At 47.0% G+C, this 19574-nt stretch overlaps 1 protein-coding gene across 7 annotated transcripts in view; it reads left to right on the top strand.

Moving 5' to 3' along the window:
• RAI2 (retinoic acid induced 2) overlaps positions 1–18137 on the top strand; it is a 61899-nt gene extending 43762 nt beyond the window's left edge. For 2 of the 7 annotated variants that reach the window (XM_055268799.1, XM_055268797.1), the window contains exon 2: positions 16152–18137. In XM_055268799.1, the coding sequence (XP_055124774.1) occupies positions 16176–17768 (1593 nt within the window). In that variant the 5' untranslated portion in view covers positions 16152–16175 and the 3' untranslated portion in view covers positions 17769–18137. The remainder of the gene's footprint in view (positions 1–16151) is intronic. The other 5 variants (XM_055268796.2, XM_063635009.1, XM_055268800.1 and 2 more) reach the window with 4 other exon arrangements.
• The last annotated feature ends 1437 nt before the right edge of the window (positions 18138–19574 follow it).

Raw genomic sequence — 19574 nt, 5'->3', positions numbered from 1 at the left:
GACTTTGTGTCAATGAACTCTTACAGCATGTGCACTTGCACTTTTGTATCTGGCTTCCTTCCTTCAACATGGTGGTTTTGAGATGCAGTTGTGCCATTACCTGTAGCAGCAGTGCATTGCTTTTTATTGCTGAGTAGTATTCCACGGTTTGGGTGTGGCATTTACCTTTTGACCAACATTTAGGTTGCTTCCAGTTTGTGGTTCTCATGAATAGGACTGCAATGAGCATCTGAGTACAAGTCTTTTATGAATATAGGTTTTCATTTCTTTTGGGAGAATACCCAGGAGTGGAATGGCTGACAACAGGGCAGGTAGTTACTGAACTTTTCTAGAAGGTGCGAGACAGTTCTCCAAAGTAGTGGTGCCATTGACCAGTGGTGGACAGTTATTTCACTTGCACCATAGCCTCATCAACTTTTGGTGTTTCTAGTCTTTTAAATGTTTAGCTATTGTAATGGATGAGATATGGTTGCTTAGTTGTTTTTTAAGGACATTTTAAAGAATTTTCCAGCATGTCAGTCAATGCCAGCTCAGACACTGAAAAGGTCCCATAGGAGGGAAACCAGGTGTTAAATGTTTACGGACAGGAGGTTTCTACTAATCATCCCTGTCCCTAAAGCAGAGTCTTTCCAGCCCTGAGGGCTGTCTATGGGCTGCCTCAGGGCAAGCTCAACGCTGAAGCCCTAGAGCGGGAAACTAGGGAAGGGGAAGGAGGCTGGCAAGAGAGTCAGAGTGGAGAAGAGGAGGGCCCCTGCGCAGGGAACATTCTGAATCACACTGTGACAGCCACAGGACAAAATAGGAGAAGTGGAGCCAAGCATCAGAAACTGGCCATAAACAGCAGGAGGGCCCAAGGTCTTCCCAGGGAGAGGAGGTAAGGTCATGCCCTGAGGTATCATAAAACTTATTTATGTTTGTTTTATCATCTAATCTTTTTAATTCCTGTTTTTTATTTTATAGTGTATGCAATAAATATAGGAAGGCATATAAATCTAATTATATGTGTGTGTGCGTGTGTGTGTGTGTTAAGGGGAGTGTTCAAAATTTGTTTTTTCTAATAGGAGTGTGAGAATGAAAACGTTGCAACTCAGCAGGAGAAATGAAGCTCTCAGGGCCCACTATCTTCAACAGGGCGCTTCTAAAAGTTCCTTTTGCATCAAGCTGAGGGGAAGGGGAAAAGGGTTGGAGCATCACATATGGAAAGAAGCTTTGTAGGATCCAGGCCTGGAAGTGGTGCCCCTCACTTTCAACTCACGTTCCCCTTGCTAGAACTCAGGCCCATGGCCACACCCAACTGCAAGGGAGGCTGGGAAATGTAGTCCAGGAAGAAGATGACATGGGTTTGGTGAACAGCTGGCCAGTCAGCCACAGATGAAATATTTCTGGGAAGCACGGGAATGAACCCCTGCCTGGGATGCAAGCTGGACCAGAGGCATGGGAAGTGAGAATTGAGCTCCAAAAAGAAAAGGGAGCACCTATTTCAAGCTGTGTCCTTCACGGGCCAATATTCACTAGCTGCAGTGGTAATGGTGGAGAGGGAAGTCCAAGCAGGGCTGGGCCAAGACAGCAAAGCTAGGCAGACCTGCCTGAGGTGCAGATGCAGGCTGAGAAATCCTAGGTTCTGGTCAGAGACCGAAGACATCTCTGCTTCTTCCTTCCTGCCTTTCTCTACTCTCACCTGCTGTCTGCACACAACCAGGAACCTTTGCTCCTTTGCTCTCTCTCTCCTCCATCTCCTCCAGAAGTGCCTTCCCTGCAGTGAATGTCGTGCATGTTCTGGAAAGCTCTGACCCTCCCTCCCATCAAAACAACCATTCCCGGGGGATTCACAGCTCAGTTCCTGGGGGTGGGGAGTTGGCGGGGTGGGAAGCAACAATCCAACAAACCCAGTCACACCAAGGTGGTACCAGTCTGCTGGGGATGCTTAGAAACTGAGATGAGAAAATAAATGTGAAATACCTAGTGGGATGCATGGTAAATGCTTAGTAAATGGTTTATTATCAACTTGTCAGTGTGTGTGTGAGAGAGAGTAAGTGGGGGTGGGGGGAATAGAGAGAGAGAAAGAAAAAGAAAGAAAGAGAGAGAGAGAAAGAAAGAAAGAAGAACAAGAAGGAGGAGGAGGAGGAGGACGAGGAGGAGGAGGAGGAGGAGGAGGAGGAGGAGGAGGAGGAGGAGGAGCTAGCAAAGCCCTGCAAATTAAACGGTTTTATCTTTTCCTCCCAACCTAATGGCTCACTAGTGAATTGATGGCTTCCTGCTCATCAGGGCCTGGGAGAGCATCAAGATTGTGTCGGTTGAGTTGTCAGTCCTTTAGGGCACAAGGTTAATTGATGGGTGATTCTGAACACCCTTTAAAAGAGCTACTAGGTTGGTGCAAAAGTAATTGCAGTTTTTACCATCGAAAGGAATGGCAAAAACCGCAATTACTTTTGCACCAACCTAATAGATAACCCCTCTAATGTTTGAAGCACTCTTGATTCTCCCCTAAGCCCTCACCAGCCCTGGGCTTCAGGCACCTAACCTACTAGCCTGCCCCAGACACACCTGTCCTCTTCTGCCTTTCCTTCTGTCCTGCACTTTTGGAAAACCCTCCTCCATTCTACCATCTCCTACGCCAAAATCCTACTCACGTGGCAAGGTCCAGTTCACAGGTCACCTGCAACAATAAAGATTTGATAACTGGAATTCAGAGGGAAAATTCCTGAGGTGGAACAGGTGAGGAGGGAGAATCCTGATTTAAGGATCCCCCTTGACTATTAGAGGGACAACAGGTGGCTTCACTCCTACTTGGCTACTGTGTGTGTGTGTGTGTGTGTGCACGTGCGCACATGCATGCGTGCAAACACATGCATTCTAGAACTCTTCCCCCAAATAAAATAGGAAATAATACCTATAATGGTTATTGCTAACTAGCCAGATGTTATACAGCCGATCTTTTTCCTTCCCCCACCCCGACTTTGTATTGTTTATGCTATATTAGCTCCAACCATGATATTTGCTTTAGGATACATACAGTGAGTTTTTAGGGACTTCAAAAGCCTCACCAACCCTAAGATTCTGCAGAGGATGTTGTTCTGCTCTTTGCGCCTCTAGGCAGAAGGGTGCTTTTGACAAAACAGAATTCCAGAAAGAAGCTTCCCTGTCTAAAAGATGAGTACTCTCCACCCTCTCCTTCCTGCGTTGTCTGTACTTCTCGGGTCGAGGTTATTCTTCTTATTATTATTAGGCAGCATGCAGCTGATGAAGTGAAGTAGTGTTTGTTTATTTATTGATTTTTGGTCCCCGAGTTGGAACACAACATCACCAGAAAAGAAACTCCCTCTGTGACTCATCCCAGGAACATCTTGCATTCCAGCCAGCACAAATATGATTCAAAGAACTTTCTGGAGGGCCCCAGTTATATTTTAGCAAAGAAACACATTAGCTATGCTGACCATCTCTTGAACGTTTTGCTTTTGGAAAGATAGTCATCTCTGGCCCCCTCGTGTGTCTTGTTTTTTTATAAGATCTTGAGTCACACCCCTTTTGAGCTGATTCCCCTGTGGTGTGAACATTGTTATTATAAAGGAGTGTCTTCTTCACAGGGGTTACAGAAGGTACCACCAACTGGGGAAACATTTGGTCATGGTGGCCTAAATTAATCACATTTAGATATTCTCATAAGCATTGAGACTTTCCAGGCCGTGGCTGGTGTAGCAGACACTTGTCGGTGTCCTGCCATTTCCTGCCCAGACTGGCCTTTTATACACCAAATGCTACTTACTGCAAACATCCATGATGCTCGCTAAAGGTGTGAGTTTTTGGTTTTTGGTTTTTGTCTCAGGAGCACACTAGATCTGCATGCTGGGCTAGCTGGAAGTGCCAAGGAATGACTACATCCTCCAGGAGCAGCCCTTGGCCAGTGATGGATGGGGGCGGGTGAATAAACACCCCAACTTCCTAGCCTCTCAGTTGAGATGACTCTGAGGTCTCCCCAGTGGAATTGAGCTTCAGTTGCCCGCAGTGGTAACTTGTTTGATAAATTGGCTTCCTTGCTTTCCCTGTCTCACCACTTCACTCCTATACTGGTGTTATCTGGGATCTTCTCCCAAATAAATTACTTTCAGTTAATCCTTGCCTTAGGGCCTGTTTGTGGGGGAGCCCAAGCTAAGACAACTAGCTAGTTGGGTTCACCAAAACCCAACAGCCTCCTCTCTTCACTCGCCTTGCCCTGTTCATCACCATCGTTAGTAATGATTCAAAGCACATGATTGGTGATGGTCATGAAGTTCCATTGTGGCTGTAGCGCTGCAGTAGTGTGTTGTGCATGGGGGTACAGTCCTTTGAGAGCCCTAACTTCTGCATGGAAACCTGGTAAGACAGAAACCAGCGTTTCAGGAGGTAGCCAGTTCAGTAACAGGGCCCTGGACAACTTTGGATGCTGCTAAAATCTCTGCACCAGGGAGGCACATACTCAGGAGGTTCGTGTTGGGTGAGCAATAAGTGTTTGCTGATTGTGTCTATAAAGGAATGAATAATTGACTCACATTCATGTCCTTCCTTAGTTCTGAGTGCTTAAGGGTTAAGGTCATGCCCCTGCCCCCTTTATTTGATCTCAGATGCCTTCCAATGAGCCCAGCAAACTTAATGATAGTTGTAGGTTCTTGTCTCTATGGAGAGATTTCAAGACAGTTAGGAAGGTTCCTCCCCATGACCAGTATCTGAAATGACTCAATTATAGTTTAATTTCTTTGTCCATAGCTTTATTACTGGCTGGATTATCTTTATTGTACCAATAAAGGAACATAATACTTCAGCCTTATCAGTCATGCACCTCATTGAGAATGAGTTTATCAGCTTCTTTCTGGAAAACCCAATTTTGATAGGAGAAACCTAGTTCTGACTATCCAAGGAGGGATTGGGGGAGCTGGGGGGTAGGCAAAAATAAATATTAGACACAGAAAGAAGGTAAATTTAGATTTTTTTTCCTGGGACTGATAACTCAGCCAAGTCACAAGGGTACGTGCTTGATGATTTTAGAGGCATAGGAGAAGTTCTGCCCAAATTTGGAGCACCTTCCGTAAGTACTTGCAGTATTCAAACTTGTGAACAATGCTATATTTTACTTTTTTTACCATGTCTTCACTGTGCTAAGAAGTTCCAGTCCTGTCTCTCCCTCCACCTTGCTGTCCTGCAACCAAGCTATTGTGGGTTACAGCATCCCCTTGTGGCCAGCTGAGTAACTCTCATTCAGTGTTTTCCTCACAGCTTTCCTCAGTTTCTCTGTGTTCTTTCACTCTTCTGTTACAGCTAACCAATCTTTCCTTTGGACCTACATGAACTTTTGAATCTTCTCTCCTTCAACTCTTGCCTAGTTACCTCAAAAAGGCTCTTTGCTTTCTCTCTCCCTCTTATCCTTACCCTCGTCCTCTCCGCTTCCACTTCTTCCATGTTTTTGTGAGTGAGTAAATGAGCTTCATGACCACTGAAAAGTAGGAGAGGAGACCTACTTAAGCTCTTGTGCAAAGGAGAAGGAAAACTGAAGAATATGAAGTGAAATTATGTGCGGTCAATCAGCAGTAACTTCAGAACCCTTGAAAGTGCTCATGAGTCCATATTCAAGATACAAAAGGTTCTGGCCACCTTTTCTTTCTCCCCCAGCCTTTCAGTCTGAATAAGAAACAGATTTGTGTATTTATTTGTCTTCCCACTATATTTTAATTTCTAACATTGGGAGAGCATTGTTTTCTGTTTTCACTTCAAATGCTCATTTCAGCTATGTTGGGTGTTAGGTGGGTTTTTGTGGGCTGGCCTGGAAACCTTCCCATCAGGTATAACACCAATCCTATGGTAAGTGCCTTCTTAGTTCCTAGTAGCTGATTTTTAAATGAATCTTTGAACAAACAGTGTTGCGAATGTATAAACCCATTCAGGTGCAAAGGGAGCATGGGTGATACTACTCAAGATGCTCACAAGAAATATGGCCGGTGGATCTGATGATGCCAATGATGCCAATGGCACAATGATGATGATAGCACTATGAGAATGATGGTGAAGATGAAGACTGTATCGACAGTGGTGACAACAATAATGCTAATGACATTGATGATGGTACCAATGATGATGATGACAATGATAATTGCCATGATTTACTGAGCACTTTCTGTGTGTCAGGCACTGTGCCAAGTACTTTACTTAGCTTATCTCCTTTAATGATTACAACCACCCAATGTGACAGGTTTGTTTTTAATCCTCATTTTACACAGAGAGAAACTGAGGCTGAGAACTTAGTTGCCCCAGGTCACACAGCTAGCAAAATTAGGCAGAGCTGAAGTCTGAACCTAGGCCTGTCTAAGTTCAAAGCTTATACTCCTAACCACTCTCATACGGGGCGCAGTGCCCAGGGTGAGGCTGACACTGTCTCCATGCCAAAGGGTGGCAAGGGATTCACATGCGTTAGAAGAAGGGGAAAATCTGAACTCCAGTTCTTTGTACTTCAGAAATCTGCACCCCTTCCTTCCAGTGACCCCTCAGAGGGTCTATTTCTGGCACACTGGTCTCTGGAAAATGTCCTGCTAATGACACAGGATTATAAACAGTCTTTTTCCCAGAACAAAAATGTAACCTTTGTATCTCAATCTAATTAGAAGTATATTCTCTTCCAGAGGCAGGTTTTTTCCTCCTCTTTGTTCCAAATTTAAGAGGTTTCTTTGTTGCCAGAAAAATGTCCAAAAACCATAGCTCTTTAAGATGATAGACCTTGGCCCAAGACCTTAAACGTGACCTGAGCTCCTGCATGAGATGGCTGCTCCAGCAGCAGCACCTGAGGGTGCTTGGGGTTCTGGGTGTCCAACCGAACTGTAGGGCATTGGCCCAATGCAGGGATGGGCAGTTGCTGACTCTCACAGTCCCCTGTCCAGGTGAGTGTCCCCTACCACCACCAGCAGCTCTTTATGATTTTCTTCTGTGATGCTGAGGTTCGCCAAGACCTGAGGAAGGCGGTTCATTCCTGTTAGTATCAGCAGCAGCCATCTCTGGAAAATATACATTTGTTCTTTTCCTTAGAGAGATCCTTGCATGAACATCACCCCTTCCAGCTGTCTAGGGACTGGCATTCTTCCCTTACAGACTTACTCCTTTACCTCTGCAGGAAATGTGAGCCTTAAAGAAGCCCTGTTAAAAGCAGATAATCATGGGATAATATGGATTTGGTTAATATCTTGAGAATGGAGCCAAGAGAGATGGCAACCTGCCTACAAAGAAAGTGGTATCAGGTTGGAGGAATAAGAGATGCATGCCTGGCACACAGTAGGTGCCCACATCATTTTTGAAAGAATGAATAAAAATGAATGGACACAAATCTAGTTCCATACTCCAGCCCTGCTGTCAGGCCCATGTGGGCCCCCAAACCCAGCATAGATCCTTTGTGGGCAGGTTGAAGGTAGTAGAGGCTTGGAAAACCAGGCCTGGGAGCTGGTGGCGTCCTCCCTCCAATTCCTCCTTGGTGCTCCCACTTGCCCATCCTTTGGGGCCCACAGCAATTCCTCCTCCGGCAGCTCCTGGGAGGCTAGGTTTGACTCCTCCCCAGCAGGCACCACTGGCTCCAAGGAGGCCTGAGTGAGAGTAGGGCAGTCCCCCATGTTACAAAAGAGGAAACTGAGTCCCAGATGTATAAAACAACATTCCAACAGTCATGAAAAGTTCATGTGAGTCCTGAATTTCTTCATTTCAATGACTTATCTATTAGATATCACTGAGTCAAGGCATGGGGGCGGTCTTCTTTTTATGAGCAAGCTCCTCACCTGTCAAACTTTTTGACATTTTGTTGGTTGAATAAAGCCATCCCACATACTTTGGCATTAGATGCTGGTTCCAATAGAGATGTTCTAAACTTGGGTGACTGACTGTGCTGACTCTATAGCTCGTGTGTTAAACTCAAGTGCTTCTCAACATCCTTTGAAATGTGAAACAGAGGCAACAGGTGGGGTAATGTGCCTTTAAGGAAGGAGAACGGGTCTGGGAGTCAGTGTACTCCATGCTGTGTGAACTTGAGCAAGTCACTTCTCCTCTGAGCCTCAGGTTCCTCTTCTTCAAAACAAGAGGGGTGGGGTCGGGCACGGTGGCTCATGCCTGTAATCCCAGCACTTTGGGAAGTCGAGGTGGGAGGATTACTTGAGGCCAGGAGTTCAAGACCAGCCTGGGTACCATAGTGAGATTCCAGTCTCAACAAAAATAAAAGTAAAAATCAGGTGGGCATTGTGGCACACACCTGTAGTCCCAGCTACTCAGGTGGCTGAGGCAGGAGGGTTGCTTGAGCCTCAGAGGTTGAGGGTGCACTAAGTAATGATTGTACACTGTACTCCAGCCTGGGCAACAGAGTAAGACTCTCCCCCAAAAAACACAAAAAACCCAGAAGGGGTAGGCTGGGCCAGTAACACTAAGACTTGTTCAGGCAGGGACACCCTGGAAGTCTCCCTGGGCCCTAAGAGCTTCATTTCTCCTGCTGAGTTGCGACATTTTCATTCTCACACTCCTATTAGAAAAAAAAAATTTTTGAACACTCCCCTTAACACACACACACATGCACACACACATATAATTAGATTTATATGCCTTCCTATATTTATCACATACACTATAAAATAAAAAACAGGAATTAAAAAGATTAGATGATAAAACAAACATAAATAAGTTTTATGATACCTCAGGGCATGACCTTACCTCCTCTCCCTGGGAAGACCTTGGGCCCTCCTGCTGTTTATGGCCAGTTTCTGATGCTTGGCTCCACTTCTCCTATTTTTCACAAATATCAGATCAGAGATAATATTTGTACTCTGTCCTCCCTAACAGATCTTCCCTGTAGCCACTGTCTGTCCTCATGAAATTTAGTCCCAGTTGCAATGTTTGTGGTCTCTACTGTTTTCATAAATGAATTAGCGTGTCAGGGAACTCATCTCTAAAGCTAATCTGGGCATTCATATTCCCTTCAGAGGGCTATGTAGACCTCTGGATGTAAAAGGCAATCGACCATAAGGCAGGTGACTATTTTGTGTATTCCTCATATTTTAACCAATTTGAGACTACATTCATGTGGTAATTATGTTCACAGCTTTGGTAAAAAGGCCCTGTGCTGATGTTTAAAGCTTAGAAAATTTAATCACTGGGGCAAGTAATTGACAATTATTATACGCTATGGGGAGAGAAAAACCAGTTGTTACCCAGTTGGAATTACTTCTTAGATATTTAGTGCATCTCAAGTCCCGAATGGTAAAACCATGTACATATAGAATTAAATGATGAAAATTATGCTTTTCTTACTTGGCTCATAGAGAGTGGCTGGTGATTTTTATGCAGAATTAGGTTAGTCATTGAAGGTTTGGTTTAAGTACCGAATGGAAAGCACAGAATAGACTCAGAATAGGGCATTGATGGAGGGGGCAAGATTCTTAGCAGAGGTCTCTGGGAAGTCAGCCTTGCAAGAGGGAGAGCCATCTCACGTCTTCCTGGGGGTGGGGGCACATGGGAAGACACTGTGGGGGCCGGGGGGAAAGAGGAGGGAGTTTGGTGTGTTGATAGCCTCAGTCTTTTCTGGGAAGTAAGAAGGAAGATGGGCCATTGGGAAGGTCAGCAGACCAGCAGTTGTGTGCTCTGGCCTTTAGATTAAGGGTCCGCAACCTCACTGTACATTAGAATCACCTGCTGCATCCTAGAATAATTAAATCAGAGTCTTAGGGGTAGGACCTAGGCATGTTTTTTTTTTTTAAGTTCCAGATTACTCCAATGAATAGCAAAATCTGAGAACCAGTGGTAGACCAGCGCTTCTCAGACTTTAATGTGCATACACATCTCCTGGGGCTCTGTTTGGAAGGCAGATTCTGATTCAGTGGGTCTGGGCGGTGGCCTGAGATTTGTATTTCTAGCAAGATCCTGGGTGCTGCTGCTGCTGCTGCTGCTGCTGCTGCTGCTGCTGCTCCAAGGACCCCACTTTGAGCAACAAGGGCATCCAGGGGTATTCAATCTTTTGGCTTCCCTGGGCCACACTGGAAGAAGAATTGTCTTGGACCACACATAAAATACACTAACGATAGCTGATGAGCTAAAAAAAGAATTGCAAAAAAAAATCTCACAATGTCTTAAGAAAGTTTACAAATTTGTGTTGGGCCGCATTCAAAGCCGTCTGGGCTGCATGCGACCGTTGGGCTGCAAGTTGGACAAGCTTGGGTAGACAGTCCTACTTTGACTAGAAATAATTGATAGCTGTCTCCACATAGAAACCAAAGCTGTTGATATTTTACAATTGGAAAACACCTATCTTGAGAAAATTTTCAGCATATGTTTTAAGATGTGATTGTTGTAGGGGAAGAAACTTATCTTGATAGATGGCTTAATTTAAAAAGCAAAATACTTGACCTCTAATTTAGGCTGTTCTCCAAGTCCTAAAATCCACCCATTTGTTGGTTGCGGGCATTTAACATTGACCCACCGGAGTCTTCCATGGCTCGTGAAGGTGAGTGGCTGCCATGTTCTCCCACCATGGCACCTGCGGGTCTGACCCTCTGCTCTTCCCGAAACAAGAGCCTGGTGACCTCTGTAAGAAGTGGCCTTGTGTAAGTTTTAGTCAGCCTTTGTGAGTTGCAACTTACTCATCAATAAAAAGGGTCAGCAAGAGGCTTGAAGAGATGTCAGCTTTAACGTCCCTGCCCACCTTGACACTCCATGAGTGTATAAATGGTGTGCCTGCGACAAGAGGGTGAGGATGAGAACACCAGGCTCAGGAAGGCTTAGGTGTTCATTCGTGCACCAATTCATCCAGAAGATACTTCCTAAGCACCTACTAGTGCCAGATATGAGGTGGGAGACTATCCCCTGCTCTTGGAGAAAGAAGTAAATAAGAAATCCCAGTAGGGGCTGGGCAGAGTCAGGACTAGACAAAATCAAGTTGGGGTCCTTTGGGAGCCCAATTAGGGTGGGGGGTGATCTCAGAAGAAGCAACTTTACAGCTGAACCCCTTAAGTCGGACAGATGAGCAGGAGTTGACTGGGTGAAGGCTGAGGTGGGAGAGAGCTCCAGGCTAATGGTCAGACCCTAGGGAGACCGGCCTCTGGTATAATTAGATCTTTGCAATAATTAGATGAGGGGTTCAGATAACAGTTCTGTGACCCCATGATATGGTTTGGCTTTGTATCCCCCCCCAAATCTCATGGCAAATTGTAATCTCCAGTGTTGGAGGTGGGGGCCTAGTGGGAGGTGATTGGACCATAGGACTTCCCGCTTGCTGTTCTTATGATAGAGTTCTCAACAAAATCTGCTTGTTTAAAAGTGTGTGGCACCTCCCCCCACCTCTTGTCGGCCACGTGAAGATATGCTTCCTTCCCCTTCACCTTCTGCCATGATTGTAAGTTTCCTGATCCCCAGAAGCAGAAGCCTGTATGGCCCACAGAACCGTGAGCCAATTAAACCTCTTTTCTTAATAATAAATTACCTAGTCTCAGGTATGTCTTTATAGGAGTGTGAGAACAGATTAATACACCCCAAAAGTCTGCAGGCAGAGCTACTCTCCCAGTCCCTCCGTACCTCCTCATCTGTCCTGGGCCCTGAGTCTTTTCCCCACTGTCTCCATACAGGGGACATATGGGCTACATGGGGGTGAGGCCCTAGCAACTGGCTGCAAACCAAGACAACGAGGTCTCCACGGTCTCCAGCAACTTGCAGATCCAGGTTGCCTGCTTCCTACCCAGCCACAGTGTCACTGTTTACTGACCTCCACTCCCACAGCCCCAGGGATAATGGGGGCAGGCAGAATGGGTGGGTACCCTGATTTAAACCCATTTGAAAATGTTTTGCAAAACGCAAATGAAATGTTCCCTGTCACCTCTGAAGAAATTCATGCCCCCTGGGCTTGAGCATCAGCCGGGTCCTGTGATGCTCCTTGATCTGAAGAGGTCCCCCACCCACCCCAGGCCTGAGCTAATCAGCAGATTGGCTGAGTGGGGAGATGGGCCTCCACCTTCTCTCCAGTCATTATCTGGCTACTTGGCTTGTCCTCAGGGACACAGACTCACCCTTTGAACCCACGATTCATGAGCTAGTTTTGTATTCTTACGGCATCTCTGAGGCTTCCAGTATTAGCCCCTGCAGCAGCAACACCCACTATGCTCCCACTGGATGCACCCAGACCACCTCAGCTGCTGACTCAGAGTCAGAGTGGGGTGCTTGCTGGCAGGTTAAACAGCAAGAGGAGGAGATGTAGCAAGAAAGATGGAACGAGGCTTTCTGGGAGGTGGGAGGGTGCATGATGAAGGCCAAGTTCATGTTCCTTTGCCTGGGTGTCCTAGGGCAAGCGCCATACTTGGTGGGGACTAGGTGGAGGCAGGCAAGCCTGTCTCAGGGCCAGCAGCTCTCTAGGGAAAAGCCCAGGGCTACTCTCAGACCTGCTTTGGCTGAGTAGTCAGGCAGATCTGGAGCTGTCCTGTTGAAGGAGGTGGAAGTGAGGTTTGGGCCAGGCAGAGGTTTTTCCCCTCTGCCCTGAGATCCTGCATACTGCTCCCCTCCACCCACACCTTGGCCTGTCCTCTGTCCTTCAGCCCACTGGGCCTCAGCCTTTTTCCCAGAGACTTGAGTCACAGCAGGGGATGCAAGGGCCTCTCTGTAGCTTGTTGGTGCTGAGATGCCCTCCAACCCATGTGACTTCTGTCTCTGGAAGGCAGGCTGGGGACAGGTGAGTAACCAGAAGTAGGCTGAGAGGATGGAGGCCCGTCAAGCCCTCCAGTAACAGAACAATAGCCACTTCGGGCTGCAGTCCCCAAGGACAGGAGGAACTCCAGTGACCAGAGGGACAGACGAGTCCCCTTGTGGGGGAAAAAAGAACAACAGTTCAATGACTTTACTGGGAAGGACCTGGCCTCCACTTTGAAGAAATGTGATGCTCACGTACAGTTTCCTGCATGCCTCTGCAGGCACATGCACTCGGTGTTGAAGGACAGGCTGTGGGGACTGCTTTTGCCAGGAAACAAAATGCATGAAGGGGCGTGGCCTTCACAGCTCTCACAGTCGAAGGGAAGCCTGGGAAGCCCAGCCTTTATGTACCTTTAGGCTAGTTATTTAATCTCCCTGTGGAATCAGTTTTTCCACCAACAAGATGGGCATAATTGTAAGACCCCTCTGGCTGGGTTGTTCTCAACAGAGGGCCTGGCAAATGGCAGATGCTCAATGACTTGTAGCTCTTGCCATCCATGGGAGGAACAGGGGCCTGAGGGAGGCCGCCTGCCCTGGCAAAGTCCTCTTTTCACTTTCTGAGCAGGACTGTTCTGGGAATGTTAGCAGGCCTAGACCAAAGCCAGGCAGGGAAGGGATTGAGGTTTCACAGGAAATGATGAGAGCTGGTACCTAAGCTGAAGGTGTGTGCAAGGAGCAGGTGGAGGAGGCATCCAGAAGTTTGTCTTCTTTCCTTTGGGAGGGGATTGAGAGGAGCAGACAGGGAGGGAGAGAAGCTGCCATTTCTGCAAGGGTGGACAGATGCAGCTGTTATGAGAAAGCTGTCTCACAGCTGGATAATCCTAACCCCACAGGAAGACCAAATGTGGCTCAGAACATGTCTTGACTTCTATAGCTGCCCTTGTCCTCACCAGTCCTACTGCAGCTTCCCTTCAGCCTTTTCTTACCCTTCCCCAAGGGTTCTGGCCACTGTGAGGAACAAGGATCTGGCCTTAGGTTCTCCGGGCCTTCATGGGGCTTTGTGCAAGTGGCCAACAAATATTTGTCCTGCTGATGTGGATGCCTCTCCTGGCATAACGTTGATGCCTTTGCATGCCAGCAAAACTCTGATCAAAGACGTGTTGCCTCCACTAGACTATAATGTCCATGAAAACAAGAACCTCGTCTGTTTCACTCAGGATGAGTGAATGAATGAATTCATACATGCATGCATGAATGAATGGTGTATTAGAGGCCAGGTGCAGTGGCTCACACTTGTAATCCCAGCACTTGGGAGGCCGAAGCGGGAGGATCACTTGAGGCCAGGAGTTCAAGATGACCCTGGACAACATGGTGAAATCCCATCTCTACTAAAAATACAAAAATTAGCTAGGCATGGTGGCGTGCACCTGTAGTTCCAGCTACTCGGGAGGCTGAGGCAGAAGAATCACTTGAATCCAGGAGGCAGAGGTTGCAGTGAGCCAAGATCGCACCACTGCGCTCCAGCCTGGTCTGCAGAGCAAGACTCCCTCTCACAAAAAAAAAAAAGAAAAAAAGAAAAAAAAAGGCATATTAGAGGTGTGGCGTCTTCTGGGCTGAATCAGGATTCACTCATAAAGAACCAGACCCTTCAGCTAGGGCAAGCCCCCTCAGCCTCCCTGGGCCAGGTGCCTCCCAACTCTGTCCCAAGGGGGTTACTGGCCAGCATGCTGGGTCACTTCATGGCTTCCAGAGGGAGACACGCTCTGGATCCTGCCAAAGGTGTGGCCTACCAGTCATTCTCCACAAAGTTGTTTGCACAGCATCCTTTCCCTCCCCGCCTCTCCTCCTGCCTCAGAGAAACTCCTTGTTCTGTGCATATGACACATTCTGATTGCCTGGAAATACCACAGAGTTGTTCATTTGTTAAAGCTGCCTTACTGTAGTGAGACATCATTTGTTTATTTTCTTTTTTTTTTTTTTTTAAAGGAGTCTCACTCTGACACCCAGGCTGGAGTGCAGTGATGCAATCTCGGCTCACTGCAACCTCCACCTCCTGAGTTCAAGCCATTCTCCTGCCTCAGCCTCCCGAGTAGAGTAGCTGGGACTACAGGCGCGCGACATCATGCCCAGCTAATTTTTGTATTTTTAGTAGAGATGGGGTTTCATCATGTTGGCCAGGCTAGTCTCGAACTCCTGACCTCAAATGATCTGCCCACCTCAGCCTCCCAAAGTGCTGGGATTACAGGCATGAGCCACTGCACCCGGCCTTGTTTGTTTATTTCTAGCCCCAGGGTGTGCTGGGCCACCTCTTTCTTGTTTTGGAGGTTGTGTTGGTAATTTCAGGGTGAGGAGAGGAGGACGAGCTGACCACAGGACTAAAGTCTAGGCAGTTGGGATAGATGAGGTAAAAAATCTCAGTTGCCCAAGGCCTGCCCAGTGAAACTGAGGATTATTGAATTATTATTGAGCCCAACCAGACTCCAAGGCTGCTCAGATCCCTGAGTTAGACATGGTGCCTGCCTTCTCCATGGTAACAAGGCCAAATATGGACAGGTTTCCATGGAGAGCCCTACCGCATCTGCAGCCCTGCTTCCACCAGGAAGCACATGCGCTAGGTGCCTTTGGCCTCTCAGGAGGTGGCCAGAGGTCTATGGGAGGTGCCAAGGACATTGAGAAAGTGTGCCTGACCTTTGAGGATTTTCGTTTCCAACAAGTGTTCCATCTCCCCAGCCCTCGGCTCACCAATGCCCTCTTCCTCTTGGCAGCTAGATATTAGGAGAGGCCACAGATCAGATAGATGAGCTGATTGGGGAAGTGCCAGTGGACCCAATGACCATTCATGCAAGTCATCATCCCATCTTCACCTTGCCCTGGGGAATGGATTTTGCTGTTACTGGAAGAAATGGGAATGTCATTGGTCAGAGGGAGACAGAGAGACAACTGTAATGACCCTTGTGTAAATGGACTGCTCTTCCTTATCAAACCTCTTTTGGAAGAATGATTGCTACAGAGTATTTAAAATGCCATTTTCCATAGTCATAGCATATTCGTATGTGACAAGGCATTATTTTTTTCCTTAAAGGAAAGTAAGTCTTCACTGCTTATTTGAATTTGAACAAGTCAAATTTCTGCGTATCTTAACTGTCTGACCTAGCAACTTGGACTGAAACTTTGTTTTTGTTGAAGGCTAAACATATTAAGCTGAGAATTAGGCTTAAAAAATGCCTGGTTTAACTTCACTTGGCTATTTACTGATTACATCATCTGTATTTATAGCTTAATCATCTGTTAAATTGGGGTTCTCCACGCACACATGATCATGTGGTTGTGTTTGTATATATTAGGAGATATCTATAACTTGAACATATACATAGAGATATGGGTTATGCTCCCAGGTTAACTAAAATGTGGAAACTTTCTAAAGATGTGAGAGAGCTCTTAAGGCAATTATAAATAGTCTTTTAAGGAAGATTCATATTGTATGTTCTGTGTTGCAGGCCAAGTGGCATCAGAGCTGAGTCATGGACGACCTGCAGTCCCAGAACCTCTCCATGGACATGACTGACTCCCCTCCTGCCTTGGCTAATAACAGACTGGAGAATGGCATGGCTCAGCTGATCACCACCGAGGCCTGGAACATCAACTCCACTGACCTGGTAAAGAAGGCCCTGGTGACCGTGCCAGCCCCATCCATTCTGAACCCCCCTGCCGAGTCTCAGAGTGGCATGGCTCTGAAGGTGGCGGCCACTGTGTTGCAGCCCCTGTGCCTCGGGGAGAGCCCAGTGGTGATGCCCATTCACATGCAGGTGGAGGGAAGCTCCGCACCAGAGCTCAATCCCAATGGCAATGCCACCTACGTCATGACCACCCAGGGCCCCGTGCAACTGCCCGTGGTGCTGGAGCAGCACGTCTTTCAGCACCTCAACTCCCCTCTGGTCCTGCCGCAGGAGGCCCCATGCTCCTCCAGTACCATCCACAACAACCTCTTCCAGGGAGCGGAGGACCCCGAGGCCCAGCCCCAGCTCCTGGACCTGAGGATCCCCAGCCAGCCGCAGGAGCCCACTTTGCCATTTGAAGCTGTGCTCCAGAATTTGTTTCCCTCCCAGGGCACTCTTGGGCCCCCACCCTGTCAGCCTCCTCCTGGCTATGCCCCTGTGCCCCCCCAGCCTTTTAGCTCCCCCTTGTCTCCCCTGGTCCCACCAGCCACCCTCTTGGTGCCGTATCCTGTAATCGTCCCCTTGCCTGTGCCAGTCCCTATTCCCATCCCCATCCCGGTGCCTCAGAGTTCTGAATCCAAGTTCAGCTCCAGTTTCCCCAAGCCACCATCTTCCTTTGGCCTGCACCCCTTTAAAGGCACCCAGACCCCCCTGGAAAAAGATGAACTGAAGCCCTTTGACATCCTCCAGCCTAAGGAGTACTTCCAGCTCAGCCGCCACACGGTCATTAAGATGGGAAGTGAGAACGAGGCCCTGGATCTCTCCATGAAGTCAGTGCCCTGGCTCAAGGCTGGCGAAGTCAGTCCCCCAATCTTCCAGGAAGATGCAGCCCTAGACCTGTCAGTGGCAGCCCACCGGAAATCCAAGCCTCCCGCTGAGACACTGTATGACAGTGGTGCATCAGTGGACAGCTCAGGTCACACAGTGATGGAGAAACTTCCCAGTGGCATGGAAATTTCTTTTGCCCCTGCCACGTCCTGTGAGGCCCCAGCCATGATGGATAGTCACATCAGCAGCAGTGATGCCGCTACCGAGATGCTCAGCCAGCCCAACCACCCCAGCAGCGAGGTCAAGGCTGAAAATAGCATTGAGATGGTAGGCGAGTCCCAGGCGGCCAAGGTCATTGTCTCTGTCGAAGATGCTGTGCCTACCATATTCTGTGGCAAGATCAAAGGCCTCTCGGGGGTGTCCACCAAAAACTTCTCCTTCAAAAGAGAAGACTCCGTGCTTCAGGGCTATGACATCAACAGCCAAGGGGAAGAGTCCATGGGGAATGCAGAGCCCCTTAGGAAACCCATCAAAAACCGGAGCATAAAGTTAAAGAAAGTGAACTCCCAGGAAATACACATGCTCCCAATCAAAAAACAACGGCTGGCCACCTTTTTTCCAAGAAAGTAAATAATGGCTTTTTAAAATTTGTATGATTATAATATGGGGAAAGGTGCGTTGGTTTTATAAAAAGGCATTTAAAACAAATTATCTTTGTTAATTATTTTGGGGAGTAGTTGGGAAATGGAAAGGTGAATTGGCTCTAGAGGCCCTGTATGCCAGTATCATTTTCTTTTTTAATTTTTGACTTTTCACAAATGAGTAAATAAGAGCAACCTATTTTTCAAGCAGATTGCACATTTTTTGCAGCTTTAATGGAATATTGGGTGAATTAGAGGGGTAAAAAAAGCTATTTTCAGTGCCACAAAGTGCTTTGATGATGTAATACCTAATAAAGGGTAGGATGAATATTTCACAATAAATGTTTGTTTGCACTAATTGGTTGCAGTATTCCATCATTTATAAAATTTACATTCCTTAACTGGCATAATTTGGCCAAAACTCTTGCTTGTGAAAAGCTGTAAGTTATCTGTGATTAGAGACCTAAGCTTTTCAGGCATATTGGAAAATATTGCCCTATGCCCCAGTAAAAGAAGGTTTAGGAATATGGATGACCTTGAGCAAGTCATTTCCCACTTTGGCCTTAGGGTTTTTTTTTATTTCATTTGTAAAATAAATAAATAAATAAGTGGCAAAGAAAAGGGACAGGGAGGTGAGTTTCAAGTGCCCGAGGCTCCTTCCAGTTCATATAGTTCTTGGGTGTGTAGAATTCTGTGCCTGGACCTTCCATAGTGTAAGACAAGACAAATGTCTCACAACAAAAAAGTAACCTGCTTCCTTCCCACCAACCAAAAGTTTAGTTGGAAATGCCCTTCTTTTCAAGGGTAGTAAGAGCATTGTTCTCAATGATTGAAAATCTTGCAAGTCAGAAGTAGTGGCGCAGGCTAGTGGATCAAGAGATGGCTCATACTTTTTCCCAGCCTTGGATAGAGATCTTTGAAGGTGGAGCCAGGGAGAGAAGACAAAGTCATTCTTTTCTAGTTTAGCCTGGTGATTATCAAATGGGGTGATTGTAACCCCCGGGGGATATCTGGCAAAGCCTGGAGACACTTTTGGTTGTCGCAGCTCGGGGAGAGATTACTACTGGCATCTAGTGGGTAGGGGTCAGGGATGTTGCTAGACATTCTATAACACACAGGACAGCCCCTAGACCCCAACAAAGAATGATCTGACTTGAGATGTCAGTTGCGCTGAGGCTGAGAATCCCTGGTTAAGCCATTTCTTGATGGACAGAAACGATGCGCGTGGAAGGAGACTGCAGCTCTACCCTGACAGCAAAGGCCACCCACACAAATGAGAAACTGGAGGAACTGTGAATCTGCATTTAAAATAGACCTGCTAGGTGGCACAGCACACTTGTGTCTGAAATTGTGCTGGCAAGAGCCTGATGATTGCACGCCTGCTTTTAAACTTAGAGCTCTTTTTTTTTTTTTTTTTCACTTCTTGCAATTAGTACGTATCCAGCTGTTACAGGGAGCATGAACAGGAGGAAAAGCAGTTGTGAGACTGTTCTTTTATTGCCAGGCCCTCCGTGTACAGGGTTACAGCTTTAGCTGGCCCTGTATCATACACCCAGAGTGAATTTTCTTTCTCCTGCTCTTTTCCTGTGTTGTTAATTTTTTTTCCAAAATGTGACCAAGTAGCTGTTTCTTGTCAGGCTGACTAGTCCCAGGCTATAGCATCAGCCACACGCCATCCTTTCAGCGTCTACATGGCACAGTCTTTTTTTCCATTTTTATTCCTAGTGTGGGTTTCTGGCCATGTTTCCCGAGCATAGCACATGTCTTCTGGTTTCAAATGGAACACAAAGGTGCA

The sequence above is a fragment of the Symphalangus syndactylus genome, chromosome X, assembly GCF_028878055.3.
Source record: "Symphalangus syndactylus isolate Jambi chromosome X, NHGRI_mSymSyn1-v2.1_pri, whole genome shotgun sequence".
Lineage (NCBI taxonomy): Eukaryota > Metazoa > Chordata > Mammalia > Primates > Hylobatidae > Symphalangus > Symphalangus syndactylus.
Note: the sequence above shows the minus strand (reverse complement) of the source record. Positions and strands in the feature narration are given on the sequence as shown.